The sequence below is a fragment of the Glarea lozoyensis genome, assembly GCF_000409485.1.
Source record: "Glarea lozoyensis ATCC 20868 chromosome Unknown GLAREA13, whole genome shotgun sequence".
Taxonomy (NCBI): Eukaryota; Fungi; Ascomycota; class Leotiomycetes; order Helotiales; family Helotiaceae; genus Glarea; species Glarea lozoyensis.
The window spans coordinates 442,269-466,868 of record NW_007360987.1 but is presented as its reverse complement, the minus strand read 5'-3'; the positions used below and the strand labels follow the sequence as shown (position 1 = coordinate 466,868).

Here is a 24,600-nt window from a genome sequence, read left to right as displayed (position 1 = left end):
GTCTTGGTAACCACGGTTTTGCTGAAGCGGTCTTAGCCCCTTGCCATGGTGGGTAGTCGTCACTGCCTCGTTGTATCGCATACATGCTCCGAGTCGCCAAAAGATAGTTGAAATACGTCGGTATGGAGGTCGCCGGCTTGGTACTCGCTGTTTATCCCGCAATTATTATGACCTTTGAGCAGTACAAGAAAGGGTCAAGATACTTCTCCCACTGGATTCAATTTCGCCGTAAATATGAGTCTTTTATTCGGGACATGGAAGGACAGCAATTGTTCTTTGAGGGCATTCTACAAGATCTGCTGTGTGGCGGCCCCAATCCATATCTCATAGGCGGTGATTCAAAAGACTCATTTCTTGATATCGTTGGCGACAAAGACTTCATCGGGTGGCGTGACCCAGTGCTGAAGCAGAGGCTTGTTACGCGGCTGGATTCGCGATATGATTGGTGCATGTACACTATCAAAAGGATATATGATATTATGACCGAGTTAGGAGAGTTGCTAGATATCCAAGCAGTAAGTAGTTGTTATTTGTCCCGGTGTTCAGGATAATTTACAAGCGGTGGGATGCCTTGTGGTATATTTTCAACGAGCTCAGACATTTCTTCACAATGGAGCGAACCTATTCTTCGAAAATGTTCCTCAACTGATTATTGAGGCGGAAGATCTAATCCCTCATTTGGCTAACATAAATTAGCTAAATCCGAGTAATCAATCCAACCATCAGTGGTTATCTTACGAGCTCAAACGCATTACTCAAGTCCTATTCGATGATCATTATAAAGGCCATGAGGAGTCCAAGAGGCTCATAGAAGAGCTCAAACAGATGGTGGTACTAAGCGACCGACAAAGTGTTCGAGGGGGCTTTCGGTCCAAGACCGCATCCTCGGGGTTGGGCCCATTTTTCCAAAAGACAAGAGAAAACGCAAACAACTTACATGAGTTACTGAAGAGCAGCTGGCATTGCTGTTGTGAAGTATCTCATAAGGTATTAATACAACTTGAGAGAAGAGTCGACCACGGTGACGACAACTTTAATCTACTATGTTATTTACCGGAAACTAAAGAGAAGATGGATGATAAGGTACGTGATCACTCTGCTCCGGGAATCATCCCACTTCATTAGGCACGAAAGAGCAACAGGTCAATCAGCAGTATTGAAGTCGTCCCAAACTAATGGATCTGACGCAGAACTTCGCCAATTACTTGCAGCATTCAGTGAAAGTTAAAATATCGCAACAAATTGATACCCCAAAAATACCAGTAACGCCAAAGAGTGTTGAAGCCAACCTCAAACCACCAGTCGTATCACCCAAAGCCAGTTCGGAAACCGGGATCAGTATTGGAAGCCAGAGCTCAAACAAGAAAGACTCGAGTCTACGAGAACGCGTTTGGGATGTTAGATCTAGCTTGAAGTAAGTGCTAGAATGACCATGGTGTCGCATAATTAATTGATAACTCTGACATCTTCAAAGAAACCGGTTTACAAAAAAGTCGAAGACGAAACAAGAAAAGACCAAAGTGATGAAACATTTCGCAATTGCCGAGCACATGCAAGTCCAAGATCGTCTTGACGTGGCTGGTGTAAAAGCCATTGAAGAAGTTACGGTTTCGATCGACAACCCACCTCCAATCCCCATTATTGTCGAGCCGCTGACAGACTTGTGTGAAACGATATCCTGCCGCACAATTTCTCCTAATACAATTTTGGGCTGTATGGTGGACGAATCGATGAACTCGTATGAGTTTCAGTTGCACTCGAGAGTCTCACCCGCAGAGGAGAATCGAACGCTTGCTCAAATACTGGAGGCCAATGCTGTTCAGCCGTATCAGTTCCCGCCAGAAAAGCGAGCAGTCGTCGCTGCTATTCTGGCATCGACTATTCTTCAGCTACAGAAGACCTCATGGTTGAGCGTGAGGCTAGACAAGAATGACATATTCTTTACCGCTGTATGGGGCCCTCGTTCATTTCTTTTCTATCACTGCCTCTGCCTATTTGTCAATCTAGATGAACTCCGTTGGGGTTGACCCCCCACAAATCATTCCGGGCACTTTGAATGTCATCGCTGCAAAATTTACAGCGAGGCATAGTCGATGAGCCATCCCGTCCAATATTACCCAGCCCACCCATTTAATGCCAACTAACCCCCAACTGCAGATGTTATTAATGCACTAGCTAACATAATCTCTATAGCGCGATGGCAAAGTCCTCTTCGACGAACCCTACCTCTCACAATCCTTCCTCTCAACAACCCGTTTAAAGCCAACTCCCTCGACCCCACTTACCACAGCCTCCACCAAACTACTCCTGGAATCCCTTGGTATAATCCTAATCGAACTCTGTTTCGGCGTGCCAATCGAGACCTTCGCCTCTAAGACCCCGCTAAGGCCGGTTTCTTCGACATATAGACACGAGTACCATCTAGCAATTGCGCATGCATGGACGTGGGAGGAGATTCGAGCGCAGGATAGCTTGTTCTCTGATCCGGTGCAGTCGTGTTTGCATTTTCCCAGGAGCGGGCTGGGCAGGAGTGATGAAGTGGAAGATATCTATAGGTTAATTGCGGAGCCAATTTATAGGGAAATGGTTAGAAGGTGGCCCGAGAGACGGTAGAATAAAGAAATATGAGGTGTGTATTGTGTATCTATGACTGAAGATGTGTGAACAAATACAGAATCCCGGCATTGTTGGAGGAACCTAGCATGAACATCCCGTCCTCCAAACGCAGAAAAATATTTTACCTGGATTTGGTTGAAAAATTAAGTTCGATTTGCTATACGCTATCGAATATACATTACTGCTTGACATGAAAGCTTGCCTTTTCAACTCCAACCACAAGGGTCCCGCTAAAACGCAACACAAAAATTCTTCTAGAGGAGAAAAAGAGTGGACGATGGAATCCCAGCCGACATTCCATCTTCTGATGCTTGACATGAAAGCTTGTCTTTGCTCGTAATCAGCAAACTTCCTCCGAACCCGATATTATAAATGGTCATCACAGAGCGACCTTCAGTATAGTCCTTCGCCTCTGAGGCCCACTGCGCTTTGTATATGCAATCCTTTTTGTTCTCTGACGTGAGACTTGGGGGTTGAAGATAGTCTTGTTGTTGGATATGGCGGATGAGCTCGTTCGATAGTTATGGAGCTAAGTCTAGATGATATCATTAGACATGGTATCTTGTCAATCGGGAGTTGGTAATATCCTACCTCTTGCGACCTTGCGCGATGCCGTTATGAACATTACCCTCCACCCTCTTCAAATTCTCACCAAAATCGATCGTCTACCTCCTCCGCGAAAGCCAAAGCGAGTCATTCATAAAAGACCCGCTTCGGAATTGGTATTCTGATCTACCATTGTCGTGTCGCGCTGGGCTTCGCGATGGGCTTGTGAAGTGAGCAAGCTCCGCCCTAGTGTTGAGAAGTCGGGTGAGTGCTGCTGAAGAATGCCAGAGGCATGAAGCCATTCTCTTATACAAAAATCCGAGTAAGGGTCTTTCTTTTGTGCAAGGTTGATAGCAACGGTGATGCATCTTGTGTTCAGTAGTCAAGCCGAGAATTGCACAAAGTACATCAATGGAATTCTTGGCGGCTTCACCATGTGCTTCGACACTGGATGTTCGACAATGCCAAATTGCCACTCGGCATTTTCTTGGGGCTAGTTGCGGCCATTGAGATTTTGAAGTGCATAATTTTGAACTGTATTCACTAGCGTACATGGCGCGTTTGTGATATCTATTTTGCCGTCCCAAACACTAGAAATTTAGCAGAATTCCCACGGTCGGTAATCAAGGACATCATAGATAATTCTCTTTCACATGCCGTACGATGAAGAAGTTTCGGAACACTTGAATTTTGTTTCGTGCGAAGTTGTGCAGTGAGGCGGTACCGAGGTGGCGAAGGGTCTCGCTTGTGTAATAGGGGGAGTGACACGTGATAGAATATTTGGAAAGGGCCGTAACGTTGCTTTGATTAATTTATTAGAATGAAGTAACGTAGGATCAGATGTGTAGAAGTCGTTTCGAAAAGCTTTCGCAGACCCTGGGCGATGGGCAGCTGAAAAGCGAGTGGAAGTGGGAAGATCACGTGTAATATTGGGGCCAGAGGAGTTCCCTCGTGGAGGACGAAATAAGTGGCAGTCGAAACATGATCATGTCTTAAAACAATTGACGAACTATCGCATACTTGATGAACTGAGTTAGCACAATATCGTATATTGCGTCTGTTGTTTTGAGTCATTGGCACCTTCTCAGGCTCTATTCGAATCGACTTGTCTGGTCTAGGGATCTGTGGGCAGGTGACTGGCACTTAACTTTTCCACCGCAAAGTTCCTTGTTCGATTTCTAGACTAAAGTAATGAGCCCAGTGTCGACACCTCTGAACCAACTCCACTCGATTTCTGACAAAATTCCGACACGCTTGTATTCATGATCATCTTTTGAAACCGCGGTAAGCACCAATCCAACTGATATGATGCCCAAGCTGAATAGATAAATTTCGGACGGTGGTTGCGGTAAGTAGTCCCACATCACCTCAACGCGGAATTCATCAATGATGCAGTCTCCTATCTTTGATCGTTGAATAGGTATAACCTGCCCCTCAAACCGGAGCGAGGCAGAAAGCAGAGTTCCATTTGGATCGTCACCAGCTGGTATTTTGCTTACACTCAGTAGCTTGGGCTCAAACACATCTTTCCAGGCGGGGTCATTGTCATTATTAGACAGCGTCTTATCTCCATGCGAAAGCAGCCACAATCGGGCCCCCTTCACTGCTCGAATCGTCCTCAGCTTTCGGACTGGCTGACCCTTCTCATTTCGATTTACGAGCTCATATGAAATAGGAGCGGTGGTCGCTGCCCATGACCATGACGGGCCATAGTTGGTCTGCCGAGCGCTTCCAATCTGGTGTGTCAACGGATAAGTCCAACATAAGCCACTCTTTATTTCATTCCTCCAGAGGCCAGCAATGTATTCATCATTTAGAAGATATGACATCTCCGATGCTAATCCAGATAACGCTGGGAATCTATCACTTGCAATCGTAAGATCCCTTGCCGAATATCTTTGCACCATTTCACGCCATGTCTGATATCGTTTGTTAAGAAGGCGCCTTGATTTGTCTTGGGGATTTGAGTCCAATGGAAGCGTGTCCATGCACCGCCGTGTATCGGTCTTCTCTATAGACGTTTTGGCCGTCAAAATATACCCAGGATGAATCTGACAATCTGGCCGCTCACTGGCATACCTCCCTAGAGAGTTGGCCTTATATCCACCACATTCACTACCCCTTGTCTCTCTGCACTCGAATAAAAGGGTATGTTTCGTGAAATAGACAATCCTTGGACTTAACTCTCGCTCTTGTAGAGTCCAGCCTCGAACGTTAAGAGAACTTGAGTCAAAAAGCTCGTCCCATCCTTGATAGGCTTGCTTTACAAGAACAAATGAGGAGCCTTTGGCCCCTGTCGCTGAATCTTCCAGTTGAAAGATCGGCAACTCCTTGCGCAAAGGAAACAGACCTCCGTGACAATCGTTGGAGGCAGCAGCAGCCAGTGTGCAGAAACTGTGAGAATAAATCTTGCCCATTGCGGCCGATTCTCGAGTCCAATCTGCAGGAGAATCTTGAATGATGCACAACGAGTCAATCCAAACATATCGATATCCCAGTCTTCGGGTTAGACTTATCGCATCTCGGTATGTTCTAGGGAGGTTTCTTATACGGATTCGGCGAAGATGATCATCGTAATTTTTCATGGTTGTCTTCGCAGATCCAGGCATATTTCGTCCCCAACAATGACTGAGAGTCAGATACCGAGAGGATATTAGCTTTGAAGAAGGGAATGAGTCTTTCAGGCATATAAAGTTCTGACTATGAGAGCCCACATCAATAAGCCTAGACGGCATGAAGCCATTATCGTAAAGGACTGCGCAGTTAATATGCGAGTCAAAGCAAGCATCAAGCCAGAATTTTATAAGTGATACTGCACCGTGACCCTTCGGGTACAAGGTACTTGACAAAATATCCCCCGAGTACTCGAGGTCGAAATTGAAAACATTTCCGTACTCGCCACATCGGCACACGAGAATTTTGCCAGAGGGCGCCGATGGCCGATAATGAGGTGTGGCCAAATGCAAAAATATTCTATCGTCTTTCCATGCATTTTCTCGCCGTTGAGGAAATAGTATCGGATCGTATCCAACCACTTCGAAGCATGGATGCGGACCAAGTCGTTGGATTGGGGATATCTTGGCATATATAAATCCACACAAAACGCAACCGGCGCTGGCCGACCTTTCCAAGCTTTGGTAGGAAGGATGATGCAGATGCCATGACTGCGGCTTGCTGTTTGGAGGGTTCGTGAATAGGCTGGATGGTATGGATTTGCATGCTTGACATAGTCCCATTCTGACTCGGTTGTTCTTCAGTGGCGGCTCGCAATGTTCAAGAGGATAAGTGGATGATATTCAGAACTCCTATTTATTTAAAACCATTGACGAAGTATGTGATAATGCTACAAGTCAATCCACTAAATATACGGTATTTCGTCAACTTAATCGAAGCAATATCGTGTTTCGACTGCCACTCATTTTGTGCACCGCGAGGAGGGGCCGTGGGCGTCGGGCACTTCGAACTGATAGACTTTGGCGCATGTAGTTCATGACCATGGACAAGAGGTTAATAACATCGCATTGATCGAACTAGGACCCTGTTGAAGCTCGTGCGGAAAGAAGGACGACATACTAGGACGTCGTACTAGCGCATGATTATTGCTCGGTAAGCACCGGACACCGGACATGCGACTACGAGAATTACAACTAGCACGTGATAGTTATTCTGTTTTCGGTGTGGCGTCCAATAATCGATCAATTCATATGTCCAGAACCAAGCCCCGAAAGATTTATCTCGGGGATTTTGATTTCTTCTGACCTTGTGAATCTTGTGTCATTTAATTTAAAAGGGCATTCCCGGCAGTGTTACGTTTCCACGTGACACCGGGCGTGTACCACCAACAAGTGTCGAGGGAAAGAGCAAAGCAGGATTGAGAGATGGCCATGATAGGGTGAGATCCAGGCTGTCACTTCATACACCAAGCCCAACCTTGAATTATACGACAACATCGAACACCTACCACCACTTCAAAATTGGGGAACTCGTCAATGAATTCCCTCACCTACTCAATAATAAATTGTTGACATCACTATGAACTTCATTACCCACCATAAATCAAACTCCAGCACTCATATACCTCAGTCATTACAGAAGGTCCATAGCGCCATCAATCTTCGAAAACTCGCGCGCCGAAGAGAATATACCGGATGTCGAGCACAGTTAAAAAGGCATTCCACATCTCGCGCCAGTGCTGGCACTTCCGAAGACAGGATGTCAACCGATAGCCAAGTACTCTATATGGCGCCCAAAAGCAAGTCGAGCCAGAAAGGAAGTCGCTCCTCAACTCATGTAAACCATCTGGACGTCAAATCTCTTGGAACCACGATCGATACTAGAGCAACCGAAGACGAGAAGGCAGACCGTTTGGCATGGAGGGTGATCAGTCAGGAGATTTCCGAATGGCACTATGTCTGTAAATCAGGGAGACCGTATTGCTGGTCGGATGAAGCCAGAAGAAAGCGAACTCGCAAAAAGTTACGTTTCGACAACGATTTCGAACAAGAGTTTCGGTCCGGAGATGGTTCTGGAGAGATGCTTGAAGAACGTGGCAGCGACTCGTCCGATATGATCCTCGAAGATGGAAAAGATCTGAATACTATGGCACATATGATTGCGGTTCAACTTCTTGGATCCTGCTTCACTTTACCGAATGAGTTTACGCAGATGCATTGCAAGAGCGTGCTTCCTGGAGGAAATAGCAAAAAGACCGTATCGGATTCTCAGATGATCAGCTCGCTACGGCTACACAGTCAGTATAGATACTCGCCTTCTTTTGGTCACGAGGCTCGCAATCCTTCTCCCGTACAAGTGTGGCATGGTTTTTATGATGGAACCCCGTCACCTCCTGCGGAAGCATCGGAAGTCCTTCCTTGGGAGTCAGTGAATGACGATTTCAATTTCGGGAAAGGCAAAAACCGCCGAGTTCCAGACAATTCAGAAGTGTCGAATTCCTCCTTCGCAATCGACGATGTAGATTACGTGCCTCGGCGAAACACTATCGATCGCGATGTTAATGCCGTTACAAAGGCATGGTACAGACGCAATAGCCTCCGTCAAGCAGTTTCCCGATCCTTAACACTACCAGTCTTGCCAGAAGATGGAAAGGTATTTGGGATTGGACGTGGGAGGTCTAAAAATGGTCGGAAACGTACAGAAGATATGATGGCTTCACCGGATGAAAGTCTGCATTCTTCAACTCGCGCGAGCCGGGGTTCGATCAAGCAACTACGAGAGTCAGGCTTCCGACTACAGCCAGTTCTTCGATCAGAACCTCGCCCGGTATTTGTGCAGCCTGTGAAAGAGCTTGTCGTCAAACGTTGGCGAACCTTCAGACGCAAGCTATCAAGAGTTCCGCATTCTCCGCACCATACTGGTACTCCTCGCGAACGCATGTCCGAGGCTTCAGAGTCTGGGAGGAGTACAATGAGCGATGACGGAAGGTTGAGAAGAAGAAGAGCGCAAGAAAGAGGAGAGATATATAGTAGCTTTGACAGCGGACCGCACAACACCTCTCCAGCAAGTGGGTACTCTCCGGCAGAAAAGGAACGTCGCCTTTCGAGGCCATACTGGGAGGAGAGCGAAGGGGGAAGTTGCCGCAGCAAGCTTGGAAAGGGCACAATTTCGGGCAGCGAAGAATGTACAACGCATTACAACACTCCATGCAGTGTGTTTCTTACACCGGATGGAATACAGCGCATGACTTGGCTGACCTCAGCAGAAGCAAGTCCAACCCAGGAGCTTTCGGACTCTTTGGCGGTTGAAGCAGCAGCAGCGCTCATTGTTCATAATCATGTTGACCATCTACAAGTACACACGGATGCGGCAACGCCTTCCACTCCCTTACAGCCGCCACCAACCCCAATCATCTACTACACAGCCGGATATCCTAGTACACCTGGATCAGTTATTGGACTACCTCCAACGTTGTCATCGTCGAAAGTGATGGCTAAGGGAAAGGTTCCCAATACTGCCGAATTTCAGTTGAGGACTATGCAAGCTCCTCCAGCATTCCAGACCTCCACGATGAGGATTCCGAAAGATCGACGACGTAAAAGCGGCCTATCTGAAGTTTGTACGCCCGAGGAATTCAGCCGCAGGTCAAGTCCCAATCCAGATGGAAGTGAACGAAACACGTTTAGCACTGCGGGAAGTGCACTTGCGACACCAGTTGAGGATAGCTTGCCTCCCACATATCTCAGTAACGACCCCTCTCATCCCATTCCTAAAGATCCGCTTGGATACAACAACACAATTACGACTCCGCCACCTATCTCACATAGACCAAGATTGCACAGAATGAGCACCAGCGGGACACAAGTTTTCAGCCCCAATCCGGATGGAATAGAGGTTGATGGGCTACCTGTCGGGCCTGGACATGAGATGTGGTCAGGTTCCAGAGAGAAGGGGGAGAGATCATACCTGTAAATCGAAAGCACCGCGTACACGTACATTCACATGTACAATGCTGAATGCTAGAATGTCCAAATACCTTGCAATAAGACCGACGGAAATTTCCATTGAAAGTTTCAATATGTTTAAGAATAACACTCCCTACGTGGTGCCCGGTAACAAACATTAAAGAGAATTAAAGTTCAATGAAAGGAGCTGACCAAAAGAAGATATGAGACAATGTTCGGTTTAGGTAGCTACCTGTGCACATAGTCCATGAGTGTGATGTGCTGAAAGCCTATTTTAACGTTCGTTAGTCCAAGACAAGAAATCCATCCGTTGGTAGGTAAGTAGCTTAAGCTTACATGAGAGGTTACCAATTATGATTAACATTCGAAACTGCACTACTCCAACGAAGGGAAAGAACGAACAGCAGCTACCCCAAGGCCAACCCAAGGCCATTGCCTCCAAAGTCTTCTCAGTCCAATCCAATGCAACATCAACATCGCCACAACCCAATCCATATCATACTTAACAATTAAACATTCTTTCACAATCACTCAGACATTGAATACTTGTTACCCGCAATTCAGCCAACATGCTCCAGAAGCTTTTCAGCAGATCAATCCGAACGGTCTCGGCCACCACACCAACACTAAACTCAAACTCGAACGACCTTCGGAGACAAGCCCTCGCAAACTTCCAATGCATAAGAAATGTTTACGCACCACCTGCCCCCACCACAAAAAACACGCATCCGTACTCAAGTCCGCCAATAGCGTCGCAAGAGCGCTCGACGCCAGCACCGCCATCGCCACTTGGCAACACAATCCAGAGGGAAAAGCCGGAATGGCAAGGTCCTTCGAAGTGCAAAGATGCTGAGAACGGGGAGAAGTGTCGGGTGCCTAAGTTTCCGGCGTGGGTACCGACGATGTTCATTTTTGTGATGGGGTTGTATGTTGGGTGGTTGAATAGACAGTTGGCTGTTTCGCAGGTTATGATGGAGGTCTCGAAGATTAGGGTGGGGGAGTTGCAGAGTGAGGTTGAGATTTTGAGAGGGGTTTGGTGAGGGTGCTGGTGGTGTGGGATTGGGTAGAGATTGGAAGTTATCTGTATAGCGAGAGGGGCGGATACATGAACTATAGAGAGTCAGCGCAAATGAATAAACACAAGTGTCCTACAATTTTCGATCGAACCGGGAAATTGTCGAACGTCAATGAGTATTACAAGTAAACGCGGTAAGAAACTACATCACAAGGGAACATTACGACGAATCCTAGGAGAGTGCTTTATCTGGATATAGGTGAGGAGATGATTTGATTAAGAACGCCTTCCCATATGCAATACCTCGTTTCCCAGCATTTTTACAATATTTCTACATCTCAAAGCCCAGTGATCATCCTCATGGCCTCTGTCCAAAGCTTCCAGGAGGTGCCATCTCGCCGGGCACCTGTTTTGCGCCCTCGGCTCGGAGCTTCTCAAGAGTCTCGTTCTTCTGATGTTCCATGACTCTCCTTTTCTTGAAATATGTAACCTACAGATAGATTAGCAAAATGCCATCACGTTTTGATCGCCAATCCAGGAATCGCGGCTTCATCCTCTCCACTTGTCTCGCCACCGTCCAGGAAAAACTCACCCAACTACTAGCACAATTCGCCTCGAACTTCCTTCCTTCTCCTGAACAAAACTTCTCAGCCTTATCTTTCTCTGTTATACTATCGATGATATTGTTCTTGTCTAGACAGCTGAAATATGCATCTCTTCCTTCCCAGCACTTCGCTCGTTGGGTTCGGTCTGGAGCTATTGGCGCGCCGTCTGAGGAGATCTTGGGAGGTGGTAGTGTTGCTGGGGCAGAACCGAATAGTCCCATCTTGAAGTAAGGGGGACAATGGACTTTAAGTTCAGATGAAATTTGGATTTGATGGTCGTCGGGTAGGTATCGTTCGAGCGCAGTAGTGGAAGTGGTGTTCCTGACTAAGACAGATTCGTTAGAACCCAATTGGAAACATGATTCATAGGAATGGTCCTATCACCTACCTGACAATCACTATATTCGCAGATATTGAGTTATGTTGATCTGAATAAGTATCGTTAATGAACAAGCTCATCCCCTCAACTCCAACATCCCAGTCAAAATAATCACCACATCCGGCAGAAATTCACTCACCGCCCACATCACGTCTCCTAGCCTGCAATCTAGCATCATCCCCAGAAATCCCACGAAATAAACAACACAACATATCACACAAATGTATCCGCCATAGCCCTTTTTGAAATCTCAAAAATATGGCGCGACGACGACGTCCCCCCCGTCCGGGCGCCCTCACCGAACTCCCACCACTCAAGATCCTCTCTCAAATCCTCCTTTTACAGACGATATACTATACAGTCGCATTCGCTCTCATCCTCTTCACAGCGCTGGTAGCAGGGCGACATTTTAATTTAGATATGGTGCTTGATTGGAGACGGTTGAGAGGGGACACAACAGTTGGATGGATGTTGGGGCTGGTGTGGTTGTTGAATTCATTTATTGGGTATTTCCCCCCCTTCTCTTGAACTGGAGCGCTGTTGCGCGCAAGAGTCCTAGGCAAAGTCCCAAATTACAATATGCTAACACCATGTACAGTGTAATTGCGATCCTCTTCTTCATAGCCCGCTCGAAACTAGTCCCCGATTTCGCCATAACCCTCCACGTAATCCACCTCCTGGTAACATCGTTTTACTCGCATTCAATACCGCGGAACTGGCTATGGTGGGCGCTTCAAGTAGTAAGCGCAGGCATGATGACGAGTTTAGGGGTTTGGAGCTGTCAGTGGAGAGAATTACGGCCTATTACATTTGGTGGTTCGAGTGCGGCGCAACCCTCGAGTTCAGAAACAGCAGCGTCACCAAATACTGGGGAGGCAGGCGATGAAGAACAAGGCTATGGGAGGGGTCGAGGGAGAGGGCGCGGTAGAGATGGCGCTGGGGAATATGAGATGGTGGATAGGAATCCGGAAGCCGAGGCGGCGAAATAACGGATCTGGCATACTAGAATTGTTTAACTGGGTGCATTAGCTGATGAAAGCTTAGTGCGGCGTTCGGGAATCTGTAATATTAGGGTTGTATTCATCAGCGAGGGGTTTGGTGTCAATATGGAAGGCTTTGGGATGCCCAACCATTTCTCTGCACTGCATTAGAACTTTGGTATATCTCTTTGTACATTGTGGTAGACCTCGGTGGACCCTTGCTACTAGAAGCTTTTCCATGAGTTATCACCTCGATGACGGTTGGGTTGATCTGGATAGTTACTGTCGATATCATGAAGCATACTTAAAGTCAAGAACCCGTGCTTACACTTTATTCCAAACATGTACAGATGCCGCAAAGTTTGAGCGCGAGGAAATGAAAGATGGATAAACTCGACAATAAAACACGTGTAAGGCATTTTTCATATTTCGAAGCTGTAGGATAAGTAGATTTGGCCTTTGCAGATGTTCGCTTCGCAGAAAGCTAGCTCCATGAGGCTAGGGAGTTGTTCAAGTTAGAATTGTTGTACATACACGATAAGATTCTTTGACAAACACCAGCCAAAACCATGTAAAGTCTGCTAACAACTTTCTTCTAGAATGCAATGACTGAACCATTTATGCCTGTATTGCCTTCTAGGTTCACGACAAGATGGTCACATTACATGCAAGCGAGATGGCAGCGACGAGGAAGGCACGACCTCTATATCACTTGCGTCTAATGCGCAGAGACCGCCGGAACTTCATTCGTCAAGACCTACCAACGTTTGCTTCTTACTGGAGCATCGTCTTGTTTTCCAACACAAACTTCTCACCTCTTCTGCACGTTCTCCTGCAGCTACCCTATTCGTCGAGGCTGTGTATGCGCATTTATCCAGTGAGCGAAATGCGCAATCGACATCGACTCGAGAACTCGATTTCGACATGGAACTCTTCATTTCATCTTCATCACTTGATGCCAGTCATCAAGACCCGTATCGTTCTTGTCGTTGCTCGGAAGACCAAAGATACCCGTCGATCACACCCCGAGACTAGCCATGGCGGAAGCGGTAGGCATAGGTGTAGGAGTGCTGTCTTTCGCAATACAAATCGCCGACAGCCTCATCAAATTGAAGAACTTCGCAGACTCGATGAAGAGTGCCCCTGATGAGCTGCGCCGTCTCATATCTGGCATTGAGGAAGTCGAACGTATTCTGAAGATTGTTGAGTCGAAGGACAAGGAGCTTGGGGGTCATGCCGGGCGACACGACAAGCTGTCTCCGAGCGTTGATAATTGCCGACAAGCTGCGAGGAGGCTGGCGGAGATTACTCAGAAGATTGAGAAGACTCTATTGCAGAAGCCGAAACGAGGGCGATTCCAATATGCGTCTAGTCAGAAGAGTCTCGAAGCTGCCAGCAGACAATTGGAGGTAGAGAAAGCGACTTTGAATGTCTTTCTCTCGACTCAGACGAAGTAAGTCTGTGCATAACCCATGTTGGGTTCGTTTATTCCGTTTGCTTACCATATCGTCAAAGTATACTTGCAGAAAAAGTATATTGTCAGCAGGTTTCAACATTGGTACACGTCCAAGAGCTCAAAGAGCACATAGAGAGAAAAATCGAGAGTTCTTCTAGTGCCATGGCAGACATTATCCGTCAAGAGATATCTCAGCAAGTGACTTCCCTTAATGTGGACGGTGCGCTGACGCGCACTTCGACACGACCTCCTAGTTCAAAGTCGACACGAATCAGAACACAGGAATTGCCCTCCGCTCTTGGCTACATATTTGGAGCCATTAACTATTCTAGGACGAAAAGTTATCATGATTCCAAGGTTGGGACTGTTGAAGAGCTCACAGTTCGACTTACTACTCCCTCCTGGCTGTTTGGTAAGGTATATGAAGCTCACAAGATTCAAGACTCCTGGTCTTGCAAGTTTGCTCTCCGATCTCACAACATTCTCCCTCCCTCACATGCCGTGTTTCGATACTCCGAGGAAGGGAACATTCGGGGCCTGAAACAACTGTTTTCATCGGGCAGGGCAACTCCGTTTGATCGCGATGATCGTGGTAGAACTCCCTTACATGTAAGCTCTTCGTGTAATTTTTGGGGAGTCTGTTGCTTGCCCTTCACATTTGGATGTCATCTGACAAACCTAGTATGCTGGTTCCAAATTTCAGTTTCACGCGTGCCAATTCTTGGTTCAGAATGGCGCTGATCGCTTGGCAACAGATGTAGATAAGAGGTATGTCGATAATTGGTACCGATTTCTCAGTCCAGACATGCTAAAGGAGTGGAGTCCTCCGCTAAATCAAGCGATCGGTCCTCGGAATTGTGTTAATGCAAGCAAATTTCTGCGTTTATACTCAACAGATGATCTGGACGAGATTTCGATGGAGGCTTTTGACTTCAGTACATGGAATTCTTACAGCTGGTTTCTATATTTAGGTGTAAACCCAGAGATGGTGAACCTCGTGATCCAACAGGCATGGACTCCTCCTTCGGAAGTAGCAGAATACATAAAGCGTTATGTTAAGGCCTCACTAGCGATCGGTGACCTGGTTGGTCCAAAAACCATTCGACTGTATCTTGCTAGGATTTCAATCGATAAGTCGTTTTTTGATGCGTACCTTGTGCTAAATATCCTCTATGGTCTCGCTGACTCCAGATATGGGCCTGCAAATATGGAAATGTTTCAAGTGTGGTACGAACTGTTGACAGACGCAATCCGTTTAGGTGTTTGTCTCCACCCGCGAGCCTTTGCCAGCAAGGCAAATACTTACCGATCCTTCACTTACCTATCGTTCTCTCTTTGCTGCTACCGTGGGCTTCAAAGAAAGAGTGCGTTGAAACGTGTGCTTGAGTGTCTAGTCTCGGCAGGTTTAGATCTGCTTGCCTTTTCTGAAGACGAAATGAAAGTATTGGGGAAAAGCGATAGAACCATAACTGGATATGATTGGAAGGTAGAGGTGTGGGTCCGTTATTGGAATCCAGGTGCAGGATTATCCCCAGTTTATGTAAAGAGCTTTGGCTTCAATTATGGAGCGACGATAGAAGAATGGGATTGGTGGCATATCGAGGCGGCGTATTATGAATATGCTGAGGATTTCTGGCATATGATTGAGAGCCCTTGGGAGCAGCTTCCAGGGGCGTGAGTTGACTAACTGCTTATTGACCATGAGGGAATTTTGATGGATTTAACGGTAGGTTTAAGTTAGCAGGTCCTGTTTCTATGATAGTGTACTTTTAAAAGAATGATTTCAGTTTGGGATTTGCTCTTTGCATATAGAATGGCAAGTAACTTACGCTTCCCAAGGTGTTCACAAGATGCTTGAATTTCAAACTTGGATGCTTTCACCACTGCGTCCTTCCGAAGAAATTCCTGGAGATAGTGTATTGTTGGCAAAGCTACTAACGTTTTCTGTTCTCCTGATAAATTGGTCGTTAGTGTGGAGTTGGCTTCGAACATAATGGTCGTGTGATTGATATGACAAATATCATCCATTCGCTAATTTTGCTCATGAGACAAGGTTTTTGAACGAAGTAAAACCTTGTTGTGTCCTCTGCGAAGTCGGGTTTCAATCAGGTGAAGATGGAGAGATTCGGATCATGTGACATCACTTCAGCTCGTCACCTGATCTGGGTGGTGCCACCAAAGAGGTTAGCTCCCGTCCCGCCCATTGATCAACAGAGATTTTGTGGGCGTCAGGGGTTTAAACGTCTCTCGTCAAATCCACCAAACACATGTTTGATTCGAGGTTTCTCATTGGCCGACATCCAACGACATCTCTTCGTCCATCTTCCTCTCGCCATCTTCACCATGTTCCCAGCTCTCGACGCCTCCTTTGCAACCTCGGGCGCAAGTAGCAATATTTCCGGAAAGGATCGTCTGCATGTGTATCTATTGGGTGTGCTACCAACGCCCAGACTGTTGTGCAGCGTCAAGTAGATTGTCGGATGTTGGGAATTGCTTCATCCAACGGGCCAAGAGACACATCGACAACAGCCGTGATATAAGCTCTTTCCAAGACGCCCAAGACTTCTCTTGTCTCTCGGATATATTCAGATCTTCGGACAAGCAATGCCACCGCACGAGGGTGGCGTATGCCAATATCGAGGATGTCGACGTCAAGTCAACGTCGTTGGATTTGAAGGCTGTTAATTGAAGGCGAAATACTTGTTTCAACACCCCCTTTATGCGCAAAAGACTCGAGAAGGCTCAAACAGGTACCCTTATTCACGCAAAGGCGATCCCGAAGTCTGGGACACGTTTCCATTTCTTTGGCTGCAGGACGCTCGACATCCTTAATAAGCCTTACCATTCCATGGGAAAGGACTACTTCCTTAGCCAACTGCTATCCGGAATGACCAGTAATCGCTCGGAGTCGCCTCAAACTCAAACATGGGTGAATGTTCGAGTTCTGGAAGTCTTCCTTTCGTGGAAAGGTACAGCTTGTCATCCCTGGGTTTGGGTTCTCACGAACCCACGTGTGCATCGATTCATATTGTCTGCGGCCCTATCTACCTGGGTATCCATCGTATAAACATGCACTCGGGCGTGCCTCGGTGGGAGACTGGTCTAGGAAGAGTTCTTACTGGATTTTCATTTCGTCGCCTCAATCAGATAGTGGATGCAGGATCTCCTTCATGACAGAAAGATACGCATACGCCACAGGAGAAAAGAAAAACCAATGGCATCATCAAATTGGCTTCTTGTATTCTGCTGGTGATCCTTCTTGCCCACGGTCCAGAATGCTTGAATACTATTGGCTTTCCTGGGCACTTATTTGATGAGGTTGATGAGAAAGTTGGCCCGGAAGCGTAGCTCTGGCGTGGGAACCAGAATCTCGGGCTGCGGCTAGTATTACGCCGGCGTCGTTCGAAATCATTCACTGCTCCATAATAAATCTAGAACCACAGATAGCTGGCGCTTGAGAGACTATTATTGACTACAGGTGGTATACGCAGGCGCATTTCGATATTGTTGCGGGCACCTCCGTCAGGTTGCAACTGATACAACTGGCTTGCCAAATCGCAAGCAGCCTTAAGCGAGTTTTCGGGGGTGCTTGTCTAATGCAACTCTGGACCTTGGCGTATCGGCAGACCCTGATCGATGCACGTTGACCTCGGACACTTGAGAACCCACATTATCCAGCCAGAAATACATCCATCGACCAGTGATGAGTGTTTCTGAAGCTGACTTCCACGCCCGAAGCCACAATTCCATTTTGTCTCACCCCGGCGACAACAACCCCACCTTGTCCTCCTAGCTGCTAGCGTACCACATTAGTCTCGATTCGATTCACAGTCGACAAATATAAGAGACCCTGGTGTCCCCTCGAGTTCAGCCTTCTCTTGAGAAGGTAGTCAAGCACTCATTTACAAGCTTCCGCCCTCGCTGACGACTGGTGATCTCGTTGTCTCCGGATTAGCTTGCCGACTTCATAGTTAGTTGTCAATACACACTTACACCACAATGGCTACCGCTGCCGCAAACAAGACCGCTGGTGGTAACGCCGCGTTCCACAACTTCCATAACGACTTTGCCCATATCCAGGATCCAAATGAGAGACGACGACTTGCTCTTGCTGAGATTGACAAAGCTCCGTTCGGATGGTACCACGTGCGAGCCTGCGTTGTTGCAGGTATTGGTTTCTTCACTGATTCCTACGATGTAAGCATTCAACTAACGACTGAGAAATGTAAAACTATAGTAGCTGACAGAAACATAGATCTTTGCTATCAACTTGGTGACTGCCATGTTGGGTATAGCTTTCTTCCAGAACAAAGTATCAAAAGGCACGATTCCTGTAAACTCAGATACCGCTATCAAAGTCGCAACCTCTGGTGGAACTGTTCTTGGCCAACTTGGTTTCGGTTATCTTGCTGATGTGGTTGGCCGTAAGAAGATGTACGGATTGGAGTTGATCATTATTATTTTTGCCACCCTGGCCCAGGCACTCTCCTCACCATCTCATGCTGTCTCGATCACCGGTTTGCTAATTTTCTGGCGTGTGCTTATGGTAAGTGTAACAATCATGAAAAAGTAACTGTGTACTGACGACAGCAGGGTATTGGAATTGGTGGTGACTACCCATTATCTTCCATCATCACATCCGAGTTTGCTACCACCAAATGGAGAGGCGCGATGATGAATGCAGTCTTCGCCATGCAAGGTATTGGTCAATTCGTCGCCGCCATCATGGCCTTGATCGTTACCGCGGGGTTCAAAGAGTCCCTCATCACCGGCTCCAAGGCTTCCACCTGTACTGGTGTCTGCCAACTCGCCGTCGACAAGATGTGGCGTATCATCGTCGGATTTGGTGCAGTTCCCGGTTGTATCGCCCTCTACTACCGTCTTACCATCCCGGAAACTCCACGTTACACTTTCGATGTAGCTCGCGATGTCGAGACTGCCGCCGCAGACGCCAATGCCTACATGCACGGCAAAGCCTCCGGCAATCCAGATGAGATCACTCGGGTAACTGCAATGCAGCAACAATCTCAGAACCTCCAAATCCCAAAGGCCTCCATGCGCGACTTCCTCCACCACTATGGGCAATGGAAACACGGAAAGGTCCTCCTCGGCACAGCTGGTTCTTGGTTTTTCCTTGATGTGGCATATTACGGTCTCGGTCTAAACAACTCCATCATTCTCACCGCAATTGGTTACTCTGGCGGAAACAACATGTACGAAGTTTTCTACAAGAATGCTGTTGGAAACTTGATTCTCGTCTGTGCCGGTGCCATTCCTGGATACTGGGTCTCGGTCGCTACCATCGACACACTCGGTCGTAAACCAATTCAGATCATGGGCTTCACCATGCTTACCATCCTCTTTGTCGTCATCGGTTTCGCATACCATAAATTATCCGGTAATGCGCTCCTCGGACTCTACGTCGTCGCCCAGTTCTTCTTCAACTTCGGTCCTAATTCCACAACCTTCATCGTACCGGGAGAATGCTTCCCAACCCGTTACCGCTCCACCTCCCACGGTTTCTCCGCCGCATCCGGAAAGGTTGGTGCCATCATCGCGCAAGTCGTTTTCGGGCCTCTTCGAACGAAGGGTGCGGTACCCGGTGCCAAGGGTAGAGATAGTACCCCTTGGTTGAACCACATCATGGAGATCTTTGCTCTTTTCATGTTATGTGGTCTTCTTACCTCATTCTTGATTCCTGAGACAAAGAGGAAGACGCTTGAGGAGTTGGCTGGCGAGGTTCCTGGGTAAGTCTTCATCTTCTTTGAGACATATTGTTGAATGCTAACTCGTGATAGAACTGACAACTACGATCCTGGACTCGGTGCTGTGACGCAAAAACATTCTAATGAGGGATCGGAAACGACACCGGCTCAAGTTGCGAATACTGAGAAGGTTGTTTGAGTTATGGGGTTGTTTTGAGCGGGTCGGGTGTAGACATATACATATTTAATACATATTAGAACATAAATTGAGATTTGGTGTCTGATATACTTTCATCTTGATGATTTGATTTTCAAACACTGTCCATGATTTCGTGATTTACGAAAAGTGATGTCTAATATGTACGATATTTCATTGAATATCTTGAGAAGGAATTGTGCTTCGGCTGCCCCTTTATTGTCCACCGCGAGACGACAACTCTGCCCGCAAATAATATTTATAAACCCAAAATCGGTTTGTAACACTTCTTACTCTAGTTCATGAAATTTGTTGCGCTTGGGAAGTAAATTCTATTTGGATAAGAATAGTTGTTACACCATATAAAAATACTTGGTCCTTTCTTTTATTTTCCTTCATATGCTGAATTTCCAGATATTTGAGGATTTTCTTTTTTTTTTTTTTGGCGACAAAAATTTAGAATGGAAAGCATTTGTAGAATCATCAGAAATCGTAATAGGATTCTGAGGTGGATGCTAAAATACAGGTTGACATCTAAGCATGGGGGTGTAGATTAGTTTTTTTCTTCCAAGTGAAATCGATGGCAACGTTAGGATGTCAATCTTTTAATTTCCTTTTCTAATGGAGGTAGTATCACGTTCTCCCACTCGGAGAAAGCAGATTAAAGAGTTCATCCTAGAACAACAGACCAATATCTAACCCACTGGTTTCCGGGTGTTGCATCAAACTCTGTCATGGGCAGACTAGAAATATAACTCTAAGACACGGATGAAGTCTTCCATAGAATGTTTTCATGGCTCAGAGTCTCCTGACGTGACAGGACCTGATGATGCAGACCGCAGTGCGAATCACGGATTTCATGCGATGTATTGCTATAATTAAAAGTGATAGCGCTGTGGACAGAAGGGGGAGTCATAAAACGACAATATTTTGTCAAGAACCTAGAAGAGGTAAGTTGACTAGATTCAGAACAATGAACTGAAAGTCGCTGTGTGTTAGGTAGCTAGCGGTGTCAAGAACGCAACTTTTCTTGGAGATTTTAGCTTTTTGACTCCTTTCTCGCGGGTTTGGGACGCTTTACTGAGAGTACTGTTCTTTCACGGATTTGTTTATGATCGAGATTGAGCTTGGAACGAAGAATGTTATAGCTGGTTTGGAACGTCACGGCTTCATGCGGCAACGGGAATTGATTTTTTTATAGATAGTTTTCTATAGCCTCAGTTGATGATATGAGATGATGTGTTGCGTGTCTGGATTTGTGATTGGAGGCAGAGTGATAGTGTGAGTTGGTGTTGAATTATTTTCATTCTCCGACTTCTCACGGATATTTCCAGAAAATCAAGTGGTGATCAGGAGGTTGTTGAAAACCGATTTTTGGTTTGAAGAGAGGATGAGGTGGAGGTTTTATTTTGAGAATTCTTTGGGGTTCAGAGATTTGAAGTGGTTGTTTTTGGAGGGACTTGGCAGGTTGAGTTGGAATGTGGAAAGTTCGAGTTGTTATGGAGATGGGGTATATGGAATGGGTTGAGGTTACCACGGAGTGATTTGCGTGAGAGAGTCATGCATGATGTATGTACGGTGTAGATGAGAAGAGATGGTTGTTCTTGGTATGAAGACGAACTTACTTGTTATTTTACAAAGGAGTTGGGATTTGACCTTTTGGGTATACCCTATTCTAGGATTGGATTGTCAGCGTTATGATGCATCGGTCCGACGCAGTAGTAACGAATTCAAAGATAGGCATTTAAGGAATGTGGATAGGAATGCTCTACGGTTGCTCGACGTTGTTGTTCAAGGGCATCATATTGCAGCACAAGAGTCGGTGATTCCAACAATTCCTTTTATTCTTATTTCCTAAAGCATATGCCACCAAAATATTCGCATTATGACACCTTGATATTGTCCTCATTCATATCAACGCGCCCACCCATCACACCTCCAACCGTTTAAACCCCCCCTCCGAATCACAACTCGCAAACCTCCAAGCCCTCGAATTCCACATCGGCGCCCCCTTCATCATAACCCACCTCACCGGTCCACTAACCGGCGGAAAAGCCGCCTGCCACATCCCACCCTCAAACTCCTTACTCTCCATATTCAAAAAGTAAACTGGCAAAACATTAAACAGAAAGCCCACGCTCACCTGTTTCTTCCCTGCCGCCAACGCGATTCCTATGATATCGATCGGTGTTTCGGGGGTGTTATACTTTGAGAGAGCGACGATTGTCGGTGGTTCTTCTTTGAGATGTTCGTGTAGGGCGTGGGAGAAGGAGTCCATGATTGAAATTAGTTCTGTGCCGTAAAAGTCGGGCCCGTTTTCTTGGAGGTAGGTTTTGAATTTCTCGAGGCCGTCGTGGAATTGAGCTGTTATTTCACCGTCAGTTTAAACTCAAAATTCCGTTCTGGGTAAGGGAGAACGCACCATGCTGCTCCACGGCTCCATCCATCAATCCCAGCTTCCCTGCTGCTTTGTCTAGTGCTGGAAAGAACTCAGTTTCCTCGTAATGATGGTGCTGCGCGACGCAATCATGCCAGGCAATGCAGTAGCCTACGAAATCTTTTTTGTCTGCTGCTTCGACACGTGGTGCTTGTTGATAGATACTGTTGAATCCGCGTATGAATGCGTTGTGGCTTAATGCCATGTGAGAGGCTTCGAGGGTAAATGGATCGGTCTGTTCAATCTGTCAGTTACTGATCGTATAGTTTTAATGGGGAAGGCAGTTATAGGTTACTCGCCTTTCCTGTTTCATATTTTGGGGTTGGTATCACCGCCAGAGGAAAATCTGTGTACATTGGGGGGGACATTGCTTTTCGCGTGGAAGACTTGCTTCCGAAAACTGATTTGAATTCGCAGATGGATAGAAACGATGTGGAAATATTGTGAGGAGGTTCTCATAAGAAGAGGTTTGTATAACAGTTTGATGTTGGCGCAGCAAGGATGATTGATGGTGAACCAACAGCCAACAGTAAGTACTAAAAGCCGTAATATCAGTCCAATGGCAACCACATCCTCTTCAACTCAGAGCAGGGTTGTTTACGTACATATGCAGTTCTATGCACCCCAGATGTCTCTGTTATAAGCGATAGGGATTTGCAGGTATTGGAACATGGAAGGTTACCGGGTAAGGCGAAGATGTTATGATCGGGTTGTGGGATCTGCCAACGTCGCTCAATCGCTTGACGCAGCTGGGCTTTTTACAACAGATTATATTGATACCAACTCCAATCAACTCTCTCGTTCAAGTCGCATGTGCCCATTTGACCATTTCTGTTCGCTTAAAATAGTTAAATGAAGACGACTGAGAAGTTGGTTGAAATCCCTTGCATTCAGTATTTGGCCATCTGTCGAAAATATGCAGTTCGTCAGTTCAACCTCGATACAGACCCTCGCGTCTTCACCTCCAGAGCAATATTTCCCTTCTGAACTTGAGACTCCCCGGGCTTAGCAACACTCACTTCTACGTCGCTGTTGGATTGGGTTGGCATTTAACTTTCTTCTTGATATGTCTGAGATACAGAAACAAGGAGAAGAATTCAGTGGTGACTTTTCGCTCGCGCTTCCACTCTAATACATGCTGTTCATCGAACAAATATGGCAGCACCAAGCACACGAGAAGCTCATTTATATCTGTTTATCTGCCATTGGGAACGCAGGCTATGCCAGACAGGTCACTTAAACTTTACACCGAGTTGCAAGATATAAACGGACAGGAGAAACAAGGCATCACCAGGACAACTGAAGTTGACATTGTGCGAAATCATAATGTTAATCGTGATTATATTCGGTAGTTTTACAAGTCCTACCGATGTCTCGTTCTTAGTTGCATTGAGAGCGGTGGTGTTAGATTGTAACATGATATATGATTGTAAATGATAATGAATAATGCGACAGCATGATATTCTGCGTGGACCACTAGCGAAATGGGTAGAAGTATCTTACTGTAGAGCCTTGAAACCTGGAATGAGGCCGCACTTCCGTGCGAAGTGCAACAAAATGATAGACAGATGGCAGGAAGGAGTTTACCGTGAGCTAATAGTGGAGTGAGCAGACTTACTCTGCCTTACTTTCTGCTGTAGAGCCTTGGAACCTCATGTCAGGCATCAAATTAGCGCGAAGTGCAACAAAACAATGGACAGTATGGCGCCATGGGAACTCGGCGTGAGCCAATAGTGAAGTGGCTATATTTCTGCTGACTAGTAGTTTGATGTAGAGCCTTGAAACCTCACATCAGGTAGAAAATCTGCTCGAATTGCAACCAAACAATGAACAGTATAGTAGTATGGAAGTTAGTTTGAGCAAATAAGGCAGGGGTTGGAGTTCTTCTAGTTTCTATTTTGCTGTAGGGCCTTGCCATCTGTGATAAGGCACTAAATCTGTGCGAATCACAACAAAACAATGGAAGCATGGGACTCAAAGTGTGCTAATACCGAAGTAGCTAGAATCCCTCAGACTTTTATGTGGCAGTTGATCCTCGAAACCTCAGTTCAGGCAGGAATATTTTGCGAAATGCAACAAACAATGGATAGTATGGCGGCATGGACTTCGGCGTGGACGAACAGCGAAGTAGCTAGACGTCTTGTGACATACATTTTGTTGAATTCGAAGGCCTTGAAACCTGAAATGAGGCATCAAGTTTGTGCGAAATGCAACAAACGAACGAATGTTGGCGCCATGAGGTCAAC

General features: G+C 46.4%; 9 protein-coding genes across 9 annotated transcripts; 6 read left to right on the top strand and 3 right to left on the bottom strand.

The window, feature by feature from the left end:
* Positions 1–167: 167 nt before the first annotated feature.
* Positions 168–2,613, top strand: GLAREA_10105 (uncharacterized protein; the record flags this gene model as incomplete). Its single annotated transcript, XM_008080155.1, has 5 exons — positions 168–515; positions 697–1,083; positions 1,191–1,414; positions 1,475–1,949; positions 2,194–2,613. 5 exons carry the CDS (start codon positions 168–170, stop codon positions 2,611–2,613), a joined length of 1,854 nt encoding a protein of 617 aa, XP_008078346.1.
* Positions 2,614–4,340: 1,727 nt separating this feature from the next.
* Positions 4,341–5,771, bottom strand: GLAREA_10104 (uncharacterized protein; the record flags this gene model as incomplete). Its single annotated transcript, XM_008080154.1, has 1 exon — positions 4,341–5,771. The coding sequence occupies one exon, from the start codon at positions 5,769–5,771 to the stop codon at positions 4,341–4,343; it is 1,431 nt and encodes a 476-aa protein (XP_008078345.1).
* A 1,423-nt stretch (positions 5,772–7,194) lies between these two features.
* On the top strand, positions 7,195–9,588 carry GLAREA_10103 (uncharacterized protein; the record flags this gene model as incomplete). Its single annotated transcript, XM_008080153.1, has 1 exon — positions 7,195–9,588. The coding sequence occupies one exon, from the start codon at positions 7,195–7,197 to the stop codon at positions 9,586–9,588; it is 2,394 nt and encodes a 797-aa protein (XP_008078344.1).
* Positions 9,589–10,150: 562 nt separating this feature from the next.
* Positions 10,151–10,621, top strand: GLAREA_10102 (uncharacterized protein; the record flags this gene model as incomplete). Its single annotated transcript, XM_008080152.1, has 1 exon — positions 10,151–10,621. One exon carries the CDS (start codon positions 10,151–10,153, stop codon positions 10,619–10,621), a length of 471 nt encoding a protein of 156 aa, XP_008078343.1.
* Positions 10,622–10,954: 333 nt separating this feature from the next.
* On the bottom strand, positions 10,955–11,422 carry GLAREA_10101 (Cytochrome c oxidase subunit h; the record flags this gene model as incomplete). The annotated part of the gene is made up of 2 exons (XM_008080151.1): positions 10,955–11,086; positions 11,189–11,422. 2 exons carry the CDS (start codon positions 11,420–11,422, stop codon positions 10,955–10,957), a joined length of 366 nt encoding a protein of 121 aa, XP_008078342.1.
* Positions 11,423–11,838: 416 nt separating this feature from the next.
* GLAREA_10100 (uncharacterized protein) lies at positions 11,839–12,569 on the top strand (the record flags this gene model as incomplete). Its single annotated transcript, XM_008080150.1, has 2 exons — positions 11,839–12,086; positions 12,179–12,569. The coding sequence occupies 2 exons, from the start codon at positions 11,839–11,841 to the stop codon at positions 12,567–12,569; spliced, it is 639 nt and encodes a 212-aa protein (XP_008078341.1).
* Positions 12,570–13,597: 1,028 nt separating this feature from the next.
* On the top strand, positions 13,598–15,694 carry GLAREA_10099 (uncharacterized protein; the record flags this gene model as incomplete). The annotated part of the gene is made up of 3 exons (XM_008080149.1): positions 13,598–14,013; positions 14,076–14,625; positions 14,699–15,694. The coding sequence occupies 3 exons, from the start codon at positions 13,598–13,600 to the stop codon at positions 15,692–15,694; spliced, it is 1,962 nt and encodes a 653-aa protein (XP_008078340.1).
* A 2,321-nt stretch (positions 15,695–18,015) lies between these two features.
* GLAREA_10098 (MFS general substrate transporter) lies at positions 18,016–19,920 on the top strand (the record flags this gene model as incomplete). Its single annotated transcript, XM_008080148.1, has 4 exons — positions 18,016–18,213; positions 18,272–18,562; positions 18,610–19,763; positions 19,815–19,920. The coding sequence occupies 4 exons, from the start codon at positions 18,016–18,018 to the stop codon at positions 19,918–19,920; spliced, it is 1,749 nt and encodes a 582-aa protein (XP_008078339.1).
* Positions 19,921–21,847: 1,927 nt separating this feature from the next.
* On the bottom strand, positions 21,848–22,559 carry GLAREA_10097 (hemerythrin HHE cation binding-containing protein; the record flags this gene model as incomplete). Its single annotated transcript, XM_008080147.1, has 2 exons — positions 21,848–22,281; positions 22,340–22,559. The coding sequence occupies 2 exons, from the start codon at positions 22,557–22,559 to the stop codon at positions 21,848–21,850; spliced, it is 654 nt and encodes a 217-aa protein (XP_008078338.1).
* Between the last annotated feature and the right edge of the window lie 2,041 nt (positions 22,560–24,600).